Source organism: Rhynchophorus ferrugineus, unplaced genomic scaffold (assembly GCF_030347505.1).
Source record: "Rhynchophorus ferrugineus isolate W39M unplaced genomic scaffold, kcgeb_rfMv2 rfM1, whole genome shotgun sequence".
NCBI classification, from domain to species: Eukaryota; Metazoa; Arthropoda; class Insecta; order Coleoptera; family Curculionidae; genus Rhynchophorus; species Rhynchophorus ferrugineus.
The window spans coordinates 26,863,718-26,883,234 of NW_027472580.1; the positions used below are offsets into that span (position 1 = coordinate 26,863,718).

A 19,517-nucleotide genomic window follows, 5' to 3' on the forward strand; every position below is an offset into this window, starting at 1 on the left:
ATGGTCCATATTTAACGCTTCTGCCATTTGTTTTTGAATTTGGGTTGGGTCTTCATCCAATCACTCTTACAGTTTGGGATCTTCAAACTCTTTCTGTTTACCAGAACTTTATTTGTTTTGCATATCGAAATCACCACCTTTCAATTTTCGAAACCACGCCTCACATGTTTTTAAGGTTAGAGTATACTCACCGTAAGTTACTACCGGCTAAAGATGACTTTCAGTGACTTTTTTCTTTTGATTACATAAGTAAACTAAAGTGTGCCGAAAATTCACGTTTTCAGGCACGAAAGATGATATTTTCAAAAAGAAACGGAGAAATAGAGACTTAACTTTATAGGAAATTTTGGGGAAATGTTTCGTGACGTCCAACATCTAGATGTCGCTACTTTTAACTTAGTACTTGCTTTAATCGCTATGTAACATCGCTATGTTTACAGGTTAAGTTATATAATTGGGTAGTACAATAATTAAAGTGAATTCTCGATCTAGGAAGTGTTGTATACCCGTATGCACAGAAAAGAAAAGAAATTCAGAATCGTTTTACTTCGATGAAGTATTTGGATGGTTGATGGATTACGTATCAAAGACATTTATGATCGCTACATATTTTGTTTTAAGTTGGGATAATATATATGAATAATCATATGAAATATCAGATATTTATTTTTTAATTTTAGAAATCAATGCCCTTCTGAAAGGAGCTATGGAAAAGGCGATATACTTTTATTTCTGCAAACCTATTAAGAGATGATTAATCGAGGTTCAATACACTAGGAATTTTGGTGTAAAGATTTTCAGGACTTAAACAGTGCTTATTGCCCAAATTAGAACACATTTGTTAAAATGACATTAATCAAAAATATAATAACTATCTAGAACTACCCCTTACTGCATTAAAGAAAAAAAATTGCGTAATTATCCAAATAACTAAATTGGCTTGAGACTACTTAACGAAGATAGTTTGAATTTTTTTTTAATATATTAAAGATTTCGGATTCAGGAATATACATTCTTCGGATAGTATGTTTAAGAAATTATTTAAAGTGCTCATCATCAGTACATTCGATACTAACCAGATATATTACCAGGAGTTGAGATATTGCAACTTATTCTATACTTTCAACTCCAGATGTTCCAATATGAACAAACGAGGCAAAGTAATATATCATGCCCAAGAAAATGGTTTTATTATACTGTCACTAGGTCTTTGAGCTATATGTATGTATATGTTTTATTTTATCCCGCGATATTGCCACGTTGATAATGTATATAACATATTCGTCAAATGACTTCAAAAATGTTTAAACAAAAAATTTAAAACATTTCTACTAATTGTACATTACATAATGATCTTCCAGATAGAATATTAAAAATAATAAGATTCGCCATATACTTTTGGATAAAACAAATTTAAACAGAATTTTAATAAGGAAAGACTAATAGTTTGCTTTCAGGCATAGGTTTAACTCTAATAGGTTGTTTTAAATTGATGGCACTAAACAAATACGAAAAAGGGAAAAGATAGAAGAGATGATTTTGATTTGTTCCCAAGTTCACCAATAACAGGTCAAATGAAAAGTCCCCGGCCTACCATAGTAGAACAAATTTTTTTGCCAAAATTAGTTTTTTTGTTCAACATAATTCCCTTCAATGGTGATACACTGATTATAGCGACCGTTCAACTTTTCAATAACATTTTTCTAGTACGATTTGTCCTTTGCTTCAAAATAGGCCTCAGTTTCGTCGATCACCTCTTCATTCGACGAAAATTTCTTCCGAGCGAGCATTATTTTGAGATCCGAGAACAGCAACCAGTCGCTGGGGGCAGATCTGGAGAATACAATGGATGAGGAAGCAATTAGAAGCCAAATTCATGGATTTTTGACACGGTGCATTGTCTTGGTGGAGCAGCACTTTCTATTTCTTCAAGTGCAGCCGTTTTTCGGGGATTTCCTCCTTCAAACGGTCCAGTAACGCTATGTAATAGTCGCTGTTGATAGTCCTTCCTTTTTCAAGATAGTCACTGAAAATTATTTCACGCGCATCCCAAAATACAGACGCCATAAAGTTGCCAGCCGACTGTTGCCTTTTCCCACGCTTTGGAACGGATTCATCGTGTGCAGTCCACTCGGATGACTGTCGATTGGACTTCGGAGTGAAATGATGGAGCCATGTTTCATCCATTGTCACATGTCGACACAAAAACTCGGGTTTATTACGCTTGATTATCTTCAAACACTGCTCCGAATCATCAACTCGTCGTTGTTTTTGATCAAAAGTGAGCTCGCGCGGCACCCACTTTACACAGAGCTTTATCATACCCAAATATTCGTGAATGATATGATGTACACGTTCACTTGATATTTTTAGAGTGTCTGCTATTTCATTCAGTTTCAAATTACGGTTATTCAACATCATTTTGTGGATTTTTTAAATGTTTTCTTCGGTAACAAACTCTTTAGGGCGTCCACTGCGTTCACCGTCTTCGGTGCTTATTTCACCACTTCTAAACTTAGCATACCAAACCTTGATGGTTGATTTTCCTGGGGCAGTGTCAAAACAATAATAAAAGTTGCTTCACTTCAAATGCTATAATTCATAAACTAATGATCCGACAGCTAACAACTTTATTAACTCGGCATCAAGCCAAATTTTTGCTTCAACTGTTTTTTTCCCTTCAAAAAGCAATATTTTATCAACACGCGGAATTTCTTTTTATCCATTTAAACAATAGTTGCTTCACTCAAAATGTTATGATTCACAAACTAATGATCCGACAGCGGTCAAATTTATACACGAATCTTTTGAGGATTATGGCTAACATTTGAATTTATTTCTAGTAGCGCTATATATGTGTCAGGCCAGGGACTTTTCAATTGACCTGTTGTATATAATTTTGTTTATATATTATATTTATAATTTTTACATATTATATTTATTTCATTTATTGAATTTTATTTAATAAAATTTTTTCAGGAATTAATTTGCTTTCCATTTAAATTGCATTGGTTAATTATACGTGATGTCAGAGCTGTAACGCGTCAAGCTTTATTCTTCACAGCAAAATGTTTCTCTTACAGGTGGTTTTTCTAATTCAATTTACTATTAAGTAGAAATTAATATATTTTCCAATTCTGGTTTTTTTTCTCCTAGTTTTCATTACGTTTAATTTATATTTCCAAATAATAAATTAATTTATTTGTACTGTCTTTACTTTTTCAATTTTGTTGTTGTTTTTCATTCTGATTCTACGATTACCATAAATTTCAATATAATTTGTGTTCATTAATACTCCATATTTCTTTAGTACTGTATTTCAACTGCTTAAGTTTTCCTGTAAGTGTTCTGGAGTATCGATGATTATTTCTTTTTTTTTCTATATTTTTCATTGACGTTTATATTTTTTCATAATTTTCATGTATGTAGTAGAGTCTTTTGGATTTTACGAGAAAACTTGGGCATCCAAGAATTTCGCTTTTTCGCATATCTTATTGTCTATAATTACATAATTTGTGTTTGTTCAATATATTTTATTTGCTTGTTGCTTTTAACATTTTATCACTTACTCCTGTTTATTCCAACATAACCCATAATATCATAAATAATAATAAAAGGACCTTCATTTTGGTATTTGCTTCTAGTAATATGAAGTTTGATATAACCGATCTGGACAATAAATTAATTTTGATAATTTCGATTTGATTTTTCACTCATATTTATGAGTTTATATCGGTACATAAATATATGTGTGTGTTTGTTTATATATTTATATACATGTAAACATGTATTTTAACTTAAAACTTTTATTAATTAGTTAAAACAGTTTTACTATTTAAATTCGAGATATCGTTACTGCAAAATGCAATACTATTTTATATTGATAACGTAATCTAACATTTGTCAGAGTTTCTGTATTCTCATAGTCAGTCTACCGTTTACAATTTGTAATATTAATAAGTTTTTTTTATAGTAAATTTAATGTTAATTCATTTAATATTAGCTCTTGCTTTTCGAACAATTTTGTGATATCATGTAAAATTTAATAGAATTCAATTAATTAGTATCAACAAATTGACTGACAGATTATAGGATGTTGTAAATAAAATTAATACACCAAACCACCAAAAAGGGGCGGTCCTGTTTAAGCCCATTCCTGTTTATAACATTAGTGAATCAAATAACATGAAGAAATGTATGAATATGGAAAGGAAAATTTGGGAAAAATAGAAATGTCGGTAATGAGCTTTTACGGATGATGTACTAGTAACAAAAGATAGACCAGACCACCTGCAGAAATCTTAAACAGATGAAATGCGGTACTAATAGAAGAATAAGAGAATACCGAATGACAATGAATAAAAGAAAAACGAAAGTCATGATGATGGAAGAGCCAGAACGAATAAATATTCAATTTGAAGATGTGGAAATAGAACGATAATATTAAATATCTGCGTATAGAGAATTAATGCCACAATTGGAAAAACCATGAACTTGTATTTCGCTATAAATAGTAAATTCATTAACACAAAAGAAATATCAAGCAGAAAAAAAATGAACAGAGCAATATATAGTTGGTTAAACCAACTCTAATATTTGGTTGCTAATGAACTTTTTTATATTACTTATTAACTAACATAATCTAATAATAATAGTAAATTTATGAGCCCAATTGGAAGATAAATTAGTTAGATCAAAAAATAGTGGGTTTGAATGCCATTGTCTTGAGCACTAAACTATATTGGAAACAGAGTTAAATAAAAACCTGATCAAATCAGACTGTAACAATTTAATCTTAGCTCAAAGATATTCATTTATTAATTCATAATAAAACCTAATTGTCTTTATGGGTTGAAATGTGAGGTACCATGAAGTTATCAAACGGATTGATAATGGGCTACCAAAACTATTCTTAGTAAGTTTTCTTATATTAAAATTAATGTTAATTCATTTAATATTAGCTGGTGCTTTTCGAACAATTTTTTGATATCATGTAAAATTTTTAATCGAATTCAATTAATTAGTATCAACAAATTGACTGACAGATTGTAGGATGTTGTAAATAAAATTAATACACCAAATCGGTTTGTAACTAATATTTAAGAGCTTTCAAAAAATTGGTTATTAGCTGTTGTTGTTCGAACAATTTTTCAATTTTATTCGGAGAAATGAAATATTACGTTATAATATATGGAAGTTCTAAATTTAATTCCAGTTTCAAGACGTTGAGCACAGTCACTTTATCATTTTCAATATTCAAATATAATTTCGGAAATGCCTTCTGGAGGTAGGCTGAGAAATGAATTGTGTCGGTCCTTAGCTCCATCCAAATTTCGGTCCTGTGTTAAGCCAGAGATAAATGTGTTTTAGCATATATTACAGTAAGTTATTGTAATTTAATATAAGCAAAATCCCTCAGTATGTTTACCTAAGCATAACATAGAAAGAAAATCAGATGTTCAGGATCAGATCTTCTCAGGTGCCAAATATATTTTATTTATTATTTATTATTTATTTATTTATTTATTTATTACTTTTTATTTTGATGTTTCTTAAATACTAGATCACTTTTAAAGAAATATACTTTTTTGTTGCTATTCGGTTAGCAGTTTTCCTTTGGTTGGAATAATTTATTCGACAATAAAAAAATACTATGAGATTCTTACAATTATAAATTCATAATTTTTTATTATTATCTGAGTATTCAACATTCTGCCCAATAGGCAACAAGTAGTTGGTCGAATTTGTGTTACTTTTTATTTTGATGTATCTTAAAAACTAGATCACTTTTAAAGAAATATTCTTTTTTGTTGCTGTTCGGTTAGCAGTTGGTTTTTCCTTTGGTTGGAATAATTTATTCGACAATAAAAAATACTATGAGATTCTTACAATTATAAATTCATAATTTTTTATTATTATCGGAGTATTCAACGTTCTGCCCAATAGGCAACAAGTAGTTGGTCGAATTTGTGTTACTTTTTATTTTGATGTATCTTAAAAACTAGATCACTTTTAAAGAAATATACTTTTTTGTTGCTATTCGGTTAGCAGTTGGTTTTTCCTTTGGATGGAATAATTTATTCGACAATAAAAAATACTATGAGATTCTTACAATTATGAATTCATAATTTTTTATTATTATCTGAGTATTCAACATTCTGCCCAATGGGCAAGAAGTAGTTGGTGGAATTTATGTTATATAAATGACATGTAGAAAGGAGACCGCTTCAGTAAGTGATCTCCTGTACAAACTTATAAACTAATACTTAGTTTAATTACTATCCTGTGCCATTCTAACAATTATTCATCAGTCTATAAATGAGATCGGATGGTAGTAAATGATCTAGCCTATGCACTTCACTGACATCACACACATTTAATTCTTTGGCGAGAGCATTCAAGTGCACCGACACTTTTTCAGAATAGTTTACAGTGAAACTTTGGATCACACTCGTTATGGTTTCCAGGGGGATATCGCGCTGAATTAGTTTGTTACTGACGTAATATGAGTCGCACGTCTACTATAGCACATAGCACTTTATTTTAGAATTTGTGAAGGATGGTTATGTTGGATTTGTTAGTAGTATGTCACAGTTCGATATTATACGTTTAAATAGATATAGGAATTGACTATTACGGCCTATGCGATAATTTATGTTTACTCTTTATTAATGTATCTTTCTTTCAAGTTAAGCGTCGATTCAGATCCATTCCAAGATATTTAACATTATCTGCTTGCGGGGGTTATTGATTTCTAATATTTACCGGAGGGCAAGTTCATCTTCGCAGAGTGAACGTCACGCAAGTAGATTTTGTCTCATTCCCCTTGATACGTCATATTTTCAATTACAAATTAATTTTGTTTAAGTGAAGTTGGAAGGCTTACTTGGGTTAACCTGCAGTCGCCGGGAATGGTATCATTTGATCGCGTGATTGAGTTGTTGTATTTCAATTGATTGGCAGATATGCCATCTGAGCTTGGGGATTTTTTCGAAGAGAGATTTTTAATCGAAAGTTTTAAATCTTTGGACTGTCAAGGAGAAATTTTAACATGATATTTTTCTTTTCAAGCGGGCGATTGTGAAACTGATTATGTCTAGCTTTTAGTTGGGAGAGACCAGGGAAGGAATAAATTTAATGTGTTTCTTAGAATATAATTTATTCAAAATAATAGTGCACTCACGTCATTATTTTCTCTCATTCTATTTTACTTAAAAGTGGATACAATGCTGCGTCTACAAAATCTTCAAAATATTAGTGATAATAGTTAGAGGTAGTAAATCTGCAAAGGTGACTTGGATTTGCTTATTTTTATAAATTTCAGATTCAGATCAGATTACTCTGATTGAAAATGCTGATACCAATAAATAGTAGTCTGACTATCACAGGGACGTGAACAAGATATAATGTATGACTGAATCGTTCTGCGCAGGCACTTTTGATAATCCTTGGTTGTACTCAAGTTGGGTTTACTATTGCTAATTCTATAGTTATTATATATTATATATTCTAATTCTAAAGTTATGTATCTATGTATCTATAGACTTGTTCATTTCTTATATATGCTAGTGAAAACTTTATGAAATTCGTAAAAAAGATAATAAAATACTAGCTTTTATCTTGTTCAGTTCTCTGTAGCAAAATTCTTCAAAACATTCGCTGTTATTTGAAATGATGTTTATGAAATTTATAAAACCGTAAGTAGTATTTTTCCATAGTAAGTATCCATAGAAAACTTATGGATATGCAGCTGTTTGAAGGATGTTAGTCAATTTGTGTAACTAGACGACACACGGATATTTCAACATTGGGCCACTTTTGGGAAGACGCTAATACGAAAAATGTGAAGATAATAATAGTTGATGGAAAAAGGTTAAACTTAGAATAACATTGATTATTAGCCTTTGTTAGTCATAATGTTTTTTAATAAACAGACATGGTTTTATTCCTGAAGCAGAGTTGGTGTTTTCCCCAAATCCATGGGCGACTATCATGGAGAAATGAGCAATAACATGTTTTTTCTTTTAGTTTGAAAACAAGCTTTTAAAGAACTTGGAGGAATCATCTGTTATTGTCATGAGCAATGTATCATACCATAGACACTAGTGGAAATGATCCCAAAAATGGAATCAACAGAGGCTGTAATTAAGGAATGGCAAAACAAAAATATTGACGTTTAAAAAAATATACATTTTTTTTTCATTGAAGGCATGAATTTACAAACATTTTCCTGCAGATTCAGCCACTGTCCATACAAAAACCGGAATTTTAGGTATCATTATCAAACAGATCTGTACGATACATGGAAAATGAAAACATAATTTTCCTTAATATAGATTTTATGGCGTTAAATATCGCGAAAAAAATATTCTGTTACAAAAGAAACTTCTTATATTTTCGGCGATGTTTGCACGTTATTGCTATTTTTAAAATATATATTTTTTATAAATATAGAAAAAAGCCAACGTCGTTTTTCTTCTTATCTCCAGCGCAAGATAATATTTACACTGCGTCCTTCCCTGGAGGTCTGCCATTTTGACTCAATGTTTTTTTTTATAATATAAACGAATTTAAAGCTGACAAAGTGTAGAAAAAATATATATATTTCTCATTTTTTTTATAACACGCCGAGCTTCGTGAATGACAGGCCAAACATATTTCAATTTTAATTTTTTATCTCGTCATATCTTTATGTCACATGCGAAACGGAGAAGGGGATGTCGAAGATGAAATTTTCGATGATTGAAAAAGTTACATTACGTTTTGGCATTCTCTGATGTTGGTTAATTAACAGCAGGAAGACAGTGACTTTTGATTGATTGATATTACTAAGATATTAGCTTTACTGAAACCAATTATACTACATTGTTTAGTAAGTTTGTGGAGTATCATCCATTTATTAACAGAAAGACAAAAATTACAATAATAAAATTAAAATGTTTATATTAACATTGAAATATAAAATAGAAACTTATTCTATATGCAGAAATATTAATCCAGAAATTTGAAAGAATGATGGAGTAATACCAAGGATAAACTCAAAATGACTTAATGGGTGAAAGTGAAGTTTTAAGAACTTACCGAAGAGAAAAAAGGTAATAAAGAAGACATACTAACTGAAGAAATAATTTGGAGATTAAAGAATAGTTGCAGGGATTTCTTTCCTGAGGAATTACATACGCAGGAATCAACATGCAGAAAACTATACTAACCAGCAAGAAAAAAAAAATGAAAACGGAAATGGAAAAATGGATTAGAAGACAAGAAAGACATTTCAAATATGATATGGAATAAAAAAACATTTCCTACAGAATTTACAAATATAAATTATTATTCTGATACATAAAAAAGGGAGATAAAATTGACTCTAATAATTATAGGCAGATTACTCTGTTGTGAACAGCCTTGATGATATATGAACGAATAATGGAAAATTCTAAAAATTCGTCTAAAATCAGTAGTAGATAAGATGCTAAGAGAGTAGCAGGGTGTATTCCGAAAGCTATACGTTATTATATATTCAGCATTAATAAGAAAAGAAAAAAACCCAACGTTAACAAACAAAATAACGCACTGGGAAAGATTTCAACTAAATTAGGAAAGAATTCAACTAAATATACCCTTCAAGACAATTGAACAATTAAATTTTGAAGCAGAAAAATTCGTAGTAGATATTCAACAAGCTGCTTGGAATAATACTCCAGAAATTTATAGTACAATTAAAGGAATTAATTATCAAAAGGAAGTGAAGAAAATGGTAGCAGAAAAACGAAAATTACGAAAAAAAAATGGCAACAAAACAGAACACCTGAAAATAAAAATACTTTAAACAATATAACTCAAAGATTGGAAAGGGAAATACTGGAAATTAAAAACAAAGCCATAAATGACTATCTGAGAAATTTAATAGATGATAAAGAAACTGATTATTCACTCAGGAAAGCCACGAAATATCTAAAGCGCTCATGGGAATTGGGCATGTGACAATCACCAAAAAGCAGAAGCATTTGCTGAATATCTAGAAAAAGCCTTCAAACCAAACGAAACTAATATTGAATATAATTTGCCGGACATAGAAGCTGAAATTTCGATGATTAGTCACGCCGAAAGAGCTAATAAAATTTATTAAAACTAACATTAACTCCAGGAAATCACCAGGCTACGATTTAGTAACCGGAGAATTACTGCAAAAGCTACCATGGAAAGGAATTACTCATTAACTTGATCAAGACAGCATTTAGATTAAAACATGTCCAGGCATTTGGAAGATGGCGGAAATTATAATGATCCCAAAACCTGGGAAGACACCAAACGAAATAAAAGCCTATATATCTATATCACTGTTGCCAGCAATATTTAAGGTTTTTTAATAAATTTCTGTTGAAAATAATAAAACCGATCATAGAGAGAAAAAACCTAATATCAACACACCACTTTGGGTTTATTAACAAGCATTCAACAATTGACCAGGTCCACAGAATAACAGATGTTATTGAAAAGGCCTACGAAGGTAAAAAAGTATGCTCAGCTATATTCTTAGATGTAGCACAAGCCTTCGAAAACATTGACATTATTGTTCATAAACTATAGAAAATGTTACCAAAACAACACACCGAACTATTAAAATCGTACATTACAACCGGAATGTTTAGAGTTAAACAAGAAGTAGCTGACTCTACAATAAAATAAGTTAAAGCAGGTGTACCACAAGAAAGTGTACTGGGACCAATACTTTATCTACTCTATACTTGTGATATACCATAAATGGAGAATATTACGATGGCTACATTTGCTGATGATACTGCGATTATACTTGTCGGAGACAATAGTGAAGAAGCCTCACGAAAATTACAACAGGCAAGTGACAATATAAATAATTGGAAACAAGCTTGGGAAATAAGAATGAATGAGAGTAAATCTGTACATGTGCAGTTCACCTATAAACAGACCGTACAAGCAACGATAACATTAAATAACACTATCATTTCATATAGCTACAACGCTAAATATCTCGGAATGAACCTTAGCTAGAAGGAACATATAAAGAACAAAAGAAAAAAACTGGAATTGAAATATAGCAAAATGTACTGGCTAATTGGAAGAAAATCACAATTATCAGTACATAACAAATTGCCATTATATAAGCAAATACTGAAATCTATATGGACCTGACAGGTATTGTGGGCGCACCTAAATACTATAGGACCGATTACCTACATCGAGACCTTCAGATACCCACAGTCAGTCAAGAAATCAAGAGAATTGCAAGGGGGCATGAGGAAAGAATCCATTCTCATGAGAATATTGAAATATTGCAGCTTTTGGATACCACCAGAACAGGACACAGACTCAAAAGAATCAAACCATCTGATCTTGTGTAGTGTTGTGTAGTGAGGTGCATATAATTGAAAATACAGCAGTGACATGTATAAACATTATTTCACCAGAGACTGAGATAGGGCCGATGGGTCCTCGTAGTTATATACCTAGATTTAAGTTATTATAAAGACAAATTAATGACGGAAACGACTAGTAACAATGTAATAATTAAATAATAATAAAAAACTATATTCAGAATATGAAAAATAGCGGAAAAAGTAGAACCTGCAAAAAATATATAGCATTCATTGATTTGAAATCACATCTCATTTGACAGAATAAGAAGGTAAATACTATGGTTATATTATAACAAATAAGAATAAGTAATAAAATTGTAAGAATAAGAAGGATAGCAATAAGAATAATTGCAGCTATTGCTTTCCTGAGGAATTACATACGCAGGAATCAACATACAGAAAACTATACTAATCAGTAAGAAAACAAAAGTGAGAACGGAAATGGAAAAAGGCTACCAAAATAAAGTTCTTCGATTAATTACTGTTGTTTATTATTATGTAAGAAACGGAAATTGTATGATGAGCTGGAAATCAAAATCCAGTAAGTTTTTAAAGATTTCGTTGTAAGGCACGAAAAAAGTTTATTAAATCATACCGACGTCTAAGCTCTAAGATATCACCATTGGATAAAGCGCAGGAAAATTGAAGCTTGAAGGGAACCAAACTACATGAATATTAATTGTATAAGTATTACTGCTAATTTAGATTAAGCTAGCATAATTTAATTTTTATTTGGATAATATGTATTGATGTAATAACCGCGTATTCGTCTTATTTGTGAATTGATCCAAGTACAAAAGAAAAGTAATAATAATTTAATTTATAATTAAGATTTTAATAGAAAAAATTGCCTTGCGCTGCCAAATAAGTACTAAAGCTAATAGTTGGAATTAAAGTATCAATTCTTTTCCAACACAATTTCATTTAAATAATTTAACAAAAATTAAAATGTATGTCAGAAATAAATACTTACTGAAACGCGATCATCATAATATTAACCAGGGCAATATTATAAATTGCGTAACTGATCAATCTAGCTTCATTATACAGCGATTCGGCATTCCTTACATTGTAACAAACTCGAATGCCCCAGGCCAGAAATAGAACTTCTCCTGAAAATTGTAAAACAATAGGGTAATATAATATGAACTTTGACTGTTAAAATAATGTAATATTTTGAAATAAGTCAGAAAGTTATTTTTAATTATGGCCTATAAATTGATTTTAAAGGATTTTTGTTAATTTGGAGCGTTATTGCGCACAATCGCTACTGATATATTCTAAAGTATTATTCATCGATAGCTCCTACATTTTCCAATCTTTCAGTTAACTTGTGGATTCCGTCTCGAAAGAATAATGTATCTTTTGAGGCTATCCACGAATCGACTCATTTTTTGTATCTTCATAAGAAGTGAAGCGCTACTCAGACAGGTCACGATATTTCGAAACAAATAGTAATCAGAAGGGGAAAGGTCTTGAAAATTCGGCGGGTGGGAGAGCACTTCCCATTTTACTATTTTGTGGTCGAGCGTTGTCATACTGAAGAATAACATAGCTGTATCATTTCTCGTATTCCTGTCGTTTTTCGCTCAATGTTTGGGTTTAAACGCATCAATTATTGTTGACAGCGTTCTCTATTGATTTTTTCATTAGGTTTTAGCAGCTCATACTATAATATACACCAAACTGACGGATATTTGGCTTTGTCGTTGATGCATGACCAGGTGGTCTCATAATTTTATTCGATTATCGTAATGGTTCCACTTTTCATCACTAGTAACAATACCATGCAAAAAAATTTCCGATTTTGCCATTGAAGCAGTAGGATTAAATTCATACGGAACAAAATATCGATGCTTTTGAATAATTTTAGTATTCTTCAAGCCATTGGAAATGGTTTCTTCTGCTACTCTTACCAATTATGCATATTCGTCTTACCTTTTAAACGGATCATCATCGAGCAATGCTTTCAAATCTTCGTCTTCAATTTGTTTTGGATGTTCAGAACCCTATTTGCCTTCGATTTAAAAATCACCACTTATACAACATCGACACTAGTGTTCACGTGTTAAAATGGGTGCTGCATCGTTACCATAAGCTTCACATAACATTCGATGACCTTTAGCCGCATTTTCATCAAATTGAAGTAAAAAAGTAAAATATTCGGCAAATGCGATGTACTCGGCACAAAATCTGACATTTCCAATGAACTGGAAATGCTTCTTGTTCATACTTCGACGAAATGAAAATGTAAGACATTCAGTTGATTACAAATGAACTTGATGAGATTTAATTCACAGTAAGACTATATGTTGCAAATTTAAAAAAATTTAAAATTAATGTATAGGCCAATAGAATATGTATGTAACTTATTGGTTAGCGTACCTATTGCAAGGCTGTGATCCCACCAATTGTAAGTACACTGTTTGAAACGAAGCCCATCATTGTCGACTATCTCTTCAGCTGTTGGTGTATCCGATAAGGTCCAAGTCCCTAGATAAATGAGCATCACCAGTAGAATGGGTACCATCCACTGGAGCAACTGCTTGTCAGTTAATTTAACTTTATGAGCAGACTTAACACGATATGTGAGAGAGACTCTGCAAAAATGAAAGAAAAAAAATGTGTAGATATTATTTATGTTAAATTATATATATTATATTAAATTATATTATATATATATATATATATATACATATATATATATATATATATATAATATTATAATAATACAACAATATCATTATCATGTATAATATAATAATAATAATAATGTAATAAACACATGTAATAGCATTATTATACCATTAAGACTTGTTTTTAGAAAGGAGCCTGTCTCACGAGTATCGATTGCATATTAAAGTTGGCCATCCATTAACGGATGTTATGGACAGAATATTAGAACAGGAAAACGCTATTAAATAATAAAATACTACTACGAAAAAAACTACGAAAAATACTTAATGGCAATTCTCAAAATGATTTGTCTAACCGAACTAGTCATTCAAACCATTTTTATCTTATAGTATTAAACGAGCAATAGTTATACATATAGTTTTTCCAACAAAATAGCCAATGCGGTCGAATTTATTGCCAAATTAAGTTCGTAAAATTATTATTAAATCTCTTTCCCATACTAATAGTATTACTTTAGTCAAAAAGAGACAGAATAACCTATAAAATTCGATTTGTGCTGGTCTGCAAAATTATTTAAAAAATTTATGATAATAATAAGAGGCCTTAAATTCGCAAACGTTCTTTTGGCTTTTCGTTTGATAAATTTCTCACTGCTGTTTAAGATTTGTGATAATCCTGACTAAAAATGCCAAAACCATGAAATACATAGTTAGAGTCAGGAACTAATTGTGTCTCTAATCAGTTACTTCGGACAGTGAAAATATAATGTCCAACTTAACTTTATGAAGCGCATAGAAACAGTGAGTAGTATTTTCCATATAAATTCTATTTAACACAATTATTTCAGAGAAAACTCCCAGGCTAACAGTTTCCATAGAATTTATTTTTTTTTTAATTTCATAGCCGGCCCATTATGGACGTTTCTTGATCATGGTTCAAATTGATCATTTGTTATCGGTAGCGATCACTCTGGTACTACCAAACACAGATTCTTGCGACCAAAACGATTTGGCCTTTTAATCGACTGGCTTCGCCAGGTTATAACCATGATCTTTTTTCAGCTCAGGGTTTTCAAAATAAGCCCTCTTCTCATCACCCATCACTATTCGATGCAGAAATGTCTTCCGACCATACCTTTGAGCAGCATTTCATGTGATACCCTTTTGGATTTTCCCCATTGCTCGTAATCGGTTGCTAATCGTTTCTTGGGCCACATTTATCGCTTCTGCCTTGGTTTTGAGCTCCGGTTAGTTCTTCATCTACTTAACTTTTGCAGTTTCTCCAAACTTTTTCGATGTACCAGAACGTTCTGTTCTTGCACATGGAAATCAGCACTTTTGAATTTTCGAAACAACGCCTCACTTGTTTTTAAGTTTAGAGCATGCCTACTGTAAGTATCCAGCAAACGTTGATTCTCAGCGGCTTTTTTTTTTGATTGAATAGGAAATGCAATGAGTGACATAAACGTAAAAATATCAGACAAAAAATATCGACGAATATTTATTTGAAATTACCAGTCGACATTAATTTTTAAACAAGCTCATATATCACAAAATATAAAATGTTACTAATCTTGTTCATTTTGAAAAATATGCGACTTTTAGAGTATTTCGGTAATAAAATGACAATATTTACATTAAAGAGAGGGACTTAAGAACCTTTCCTCTTTGATGTATTGAAACCAACAAGTAGCTTAAACAAAAACTTTACTGGCTTAAGGACTCGAGCGTCTTTTATAACGTATTTGCTTTTACAATTAGATCACCCTTTGCCTCGTCAGCCCTTTGTGTAGTCGACACACTTTATTTCCTAATAATAAATATACATCACGTTAATTGGCAAATGTCGTTGTTTATCGAGAATACGAGAATAATTTATTCTATTTGGGAACTTAAAAAGAACTAAAAAGGGATAAAAAATGATGTCCAACAGATGGCATTACTGTGTATTAAATTGCATCGGATACATATGTAACAAACTTCATTTGGAATCCTTCACCTTTTCAGTATGTGTCATTTCGTTGAAGAGTGAACAAACATTTTTTTCAGTACGTCGAAAATATCTGAATTTGCACCGGTCGCAAGAAGAACATGGGAATGATCCAAAAGCTCGGATATATTGTGCCGTATGAATTTTTGCATCATTTCGTTACAGGTCAGGAAAAGTGGATCCATTACGACAATACAAAGCGAAAAAAATCTAGGGCCTGGCCATGCATCAACATCGAAGGCAAAGCTGCATATCCGTGTTTCTAAGTTAATGCTCTGTGTAAGGTAGGATCAGCCTGGTGTAATATAGGATAAGTTCATAAAACTTACTGAAACCATCAAAGGGAATCTCTATCGAGTACAATTAATGCGTTGGAGTTGAACACTTGGCGATTCTTCAATATGACAGTCCTGCACCACATATTGTAAAACTGGTAAAACGTACTTGGAAACATTAAAATGGGAAGTTCTACACCACCCGCTGTATTTTTCATACCTTGCGCCTTCTGATTACTACCTGTTTTGACATATGAGTCGTGACCTGCCTCTTAGCGCTTCACCTCTTATGAAGATACCACAAAATTAGTCGATTTATAGACCACCTCATCAAATACATCATTCTCTCAACATAAGTTGTCTGAAATATGGGAAAAGGCAGCAGCTGTCGATGGACAAGACTTTGAAGAAAAGAAGAAAATACATTGTACCGATTTTTGAGAATAAAGCTTCAAATAGAAGAAAATCCTTTAAAACGAATTTGTAAAGTACTTGAATTAATTTCCCATTCGTTGGCAAGTTGTTAGTTCGATGTTAGTGGAACGTAAGACAGAGTGAAACTTATAAGCAGGGTGATACTAATGAAAGTTATAGGAACAAACTTGGATTGGAACAAACCTATATATAAAGAACATTATTTTCATCTCATAATTTGCTTAGAGGTACTGTAAATATAATATAATAAAATAATTCCAGCTGGTGTTGACAAAGTGTTCCTCATTAAGTATATGAGAATTATTATTTAATAACTAATTTACTTCTTATTTGTTGAAATTAATTATAATTAATTATAATTAATTTGTTAATTAAGTTCAATAAAAAATTGTTATCGATTTTTTTAGATTATAATGTCAAAAAACGGCAATAAATCGAAATATGGTTTTAATTGACTTTTTATTTTATTTAATTATATGTTTTAAAAGTTAGAATTAAACTAATGAGTTATAACTAATTATATGCAATTATATCCAATAAGTGTATTAATATATTAACGAATTTTTGAATGTTCTTATCTTTTTTGAATAATAAAGTATTTATAATTCTGTCCAGCTATCAATTTATAATTTATTAGCCGGCTTGGTGGCGCAGTGGTAAAGGCGATAGGACGGTCCTCCTACTGTTGCGATAGCCGCTGGTTCGAATCCTGCTGGGGCATGGTCGTAAATTTATGTTTGTGATTGTTTAAAATTTGTGAATGTTCTAAGCAAGAGTATAAAATCCGACAAAGAAAATGATCCTAGTCACGCCAGTAACTGGGTAAGGCTGGGTAAGACCGGTTGTCTTCTGGGATAATTTCTAAAGTTGGTCACTCGCCTGTTGGTAGGCTTAATGCTGAGGACCATGGTTCGGACACCACGTTAAACTTTAGATACCCAGTCCAGATAAACCCATAGTTGGTAAAAGCAGACTTTAATATACTTTAATACTCAATAAGGTATCGACGATTTAATTTTCCGGGGTTTAGAATTTATAGTTAAATTGTTTACTCCCAATAATGACTATAACTAGCTCCCAATAATGACGTTCCATATAATTAAGTGGAACGCTAACGAGTTGATGCGACATTAACACGAATTACATGCAGTCCTGTATAAAGAAAAAATAGATATATCTTTTATATCAAAGACCCATTTTACTAAAGACTTGTTTATAAGATTTCGGTACTATTCTATTTATCATTCAATTCACTGTCGTAACACAGCTCGGGGAGATATGCTCTTATTGTTAAAAGTTACGTCAAGCACTTTAAAGAAGACCAGTATGCATCACGGGATATCGAAGCTAAGTATGGTTGTACGATTTAGTCAACCAAACAAAAGTTAAAGATAGTGCAATCTATTATTCACCTAGACATAACATCATTGCTGAAAGATATATTGACCTTTCTAAGAAATTTGACAGCCATTTTGTTACTGGTGGCGATATTAATGTCAAGCCCACTCTTTGGGAATCGAAACTTATTTTCCCAAAGGGGCGGGAATTATACAAGGCCGCCGTCAGTTATGGATATGAGTTTATATATACTGGCCAGCTGACATCTGGACATCTAACTTGAACAGGCTTCCAGATTTAATTGACATCTTTGTTATCAAGAACATACATATGCTACTACAGCAGCATATTCATCCGAATACACCTCTAAAAACAACGAACCAACTGTTAGAGGAAGTAATTAATTTTACCACTGCCATTAAAAATATATAAGATATTATGCCCATTATTGAACTGATACTAGCAGGTTTAAATGTTCCAAAAGAAATAAAAGGTTTGATAGCAGAAAAACGTAAAATTAAGCACAAGTCTCAAAATAATCGAATAACATAACATATAAAATCCCATAAAATTAGCCATCTTGATTTCTGATGTTTAATGATTGATCCTTGAAATAATTATGTCACAAAATATTTATACTCTGTACAAAAAAATCTATGATTAGATGAAAAAGCGAGACCTGAAAAAGGGTGACATATACCATTAAGAGTTATAAATAACAAAGTAATATGGAAATCATCATTAAAGCTCTAGATAGATTTCTAGGGACTACTACAACTTCTTGTCTATGAGAATGGGTAGTGAATTGTTCATGTTGACAAGTGGAAGAGACAGTTAATGTTACTATAATAATAATAATTATAGGTGAAGTTCACTGTCTAATAATAAAGTTGGCAGTAACGCCATCTTATGTTCAGAAAATGTTTGAATGAATAGCAAATGCATGAAAAATGAAATTCTCAGAATGCATATTAATAATTCGATATGAAAATTCAAACTTTTATGCATAATGTATCTATTTTGGATTATTAATTTTTTAATCTATTAATATTACAATAAAATTTAATCGAAAATATGGTTTCTATCATGGTTGATATAACAACTTTTAAAAATTCTACAGTTATTTGACATTTTATTCACTACGTAACAAGATTACTTCAGCAATAACATCTCCAGCAATAGTAATGAACAACCGGATAAAAGTTCAAATACTTATGGAGTTTTTACGAAATATATTTTAATAACAGCAAACTTATAATCGCTTTTGAAACTTCATGAGTACAAACTTAAAGGTTACGTTATAATGTATTTAAACTTAATCTATTACAACTATTAGACAACTAAAACAAGAACTTTGCTCATTTAATGATTCAAGTGTCTTTTGCGGCGCATTTGTGCTTCCAATCTACTGCTAAATGCCTGACATTTATTCGTTTTCAAGTTTCAC

At 31.3% G+C, this 19,517-nt stretch overlaps 1 protein-coding gene across 3 annotated transcripts in view; it reads right to left on the reverse strand.

Moving 5' to 3' along the window:
* Positions 1 to 19,517, reverse strand: part of LOC143206585 (putative G-protein coupled receptor CG31760) — a 337,104-nt gene that overhangs the window by 9,349 nt on the left and 308,238 nt on the right. For all 3 annotated transcript variants that reach the window (XM_076419193.1, XM_076419192.1, XM_076419194.1), the window contains exons 12-13: positions 13,782 to 13,996; positions 12,370 to 12,508 (exon numbers count right to left, since the gene is read on the reverse strand). In XM_076419193.1, the coding sequence (XP_076275308.1) occupies positions 12,370 to 12,508; positions 13,782 to 13,996 (354 nt within the window). The remainder of the gene's footprint in view (positions 1 to 12,369; positions 12,509 to 13,781; positions 13,997 to 19,517) is intronic.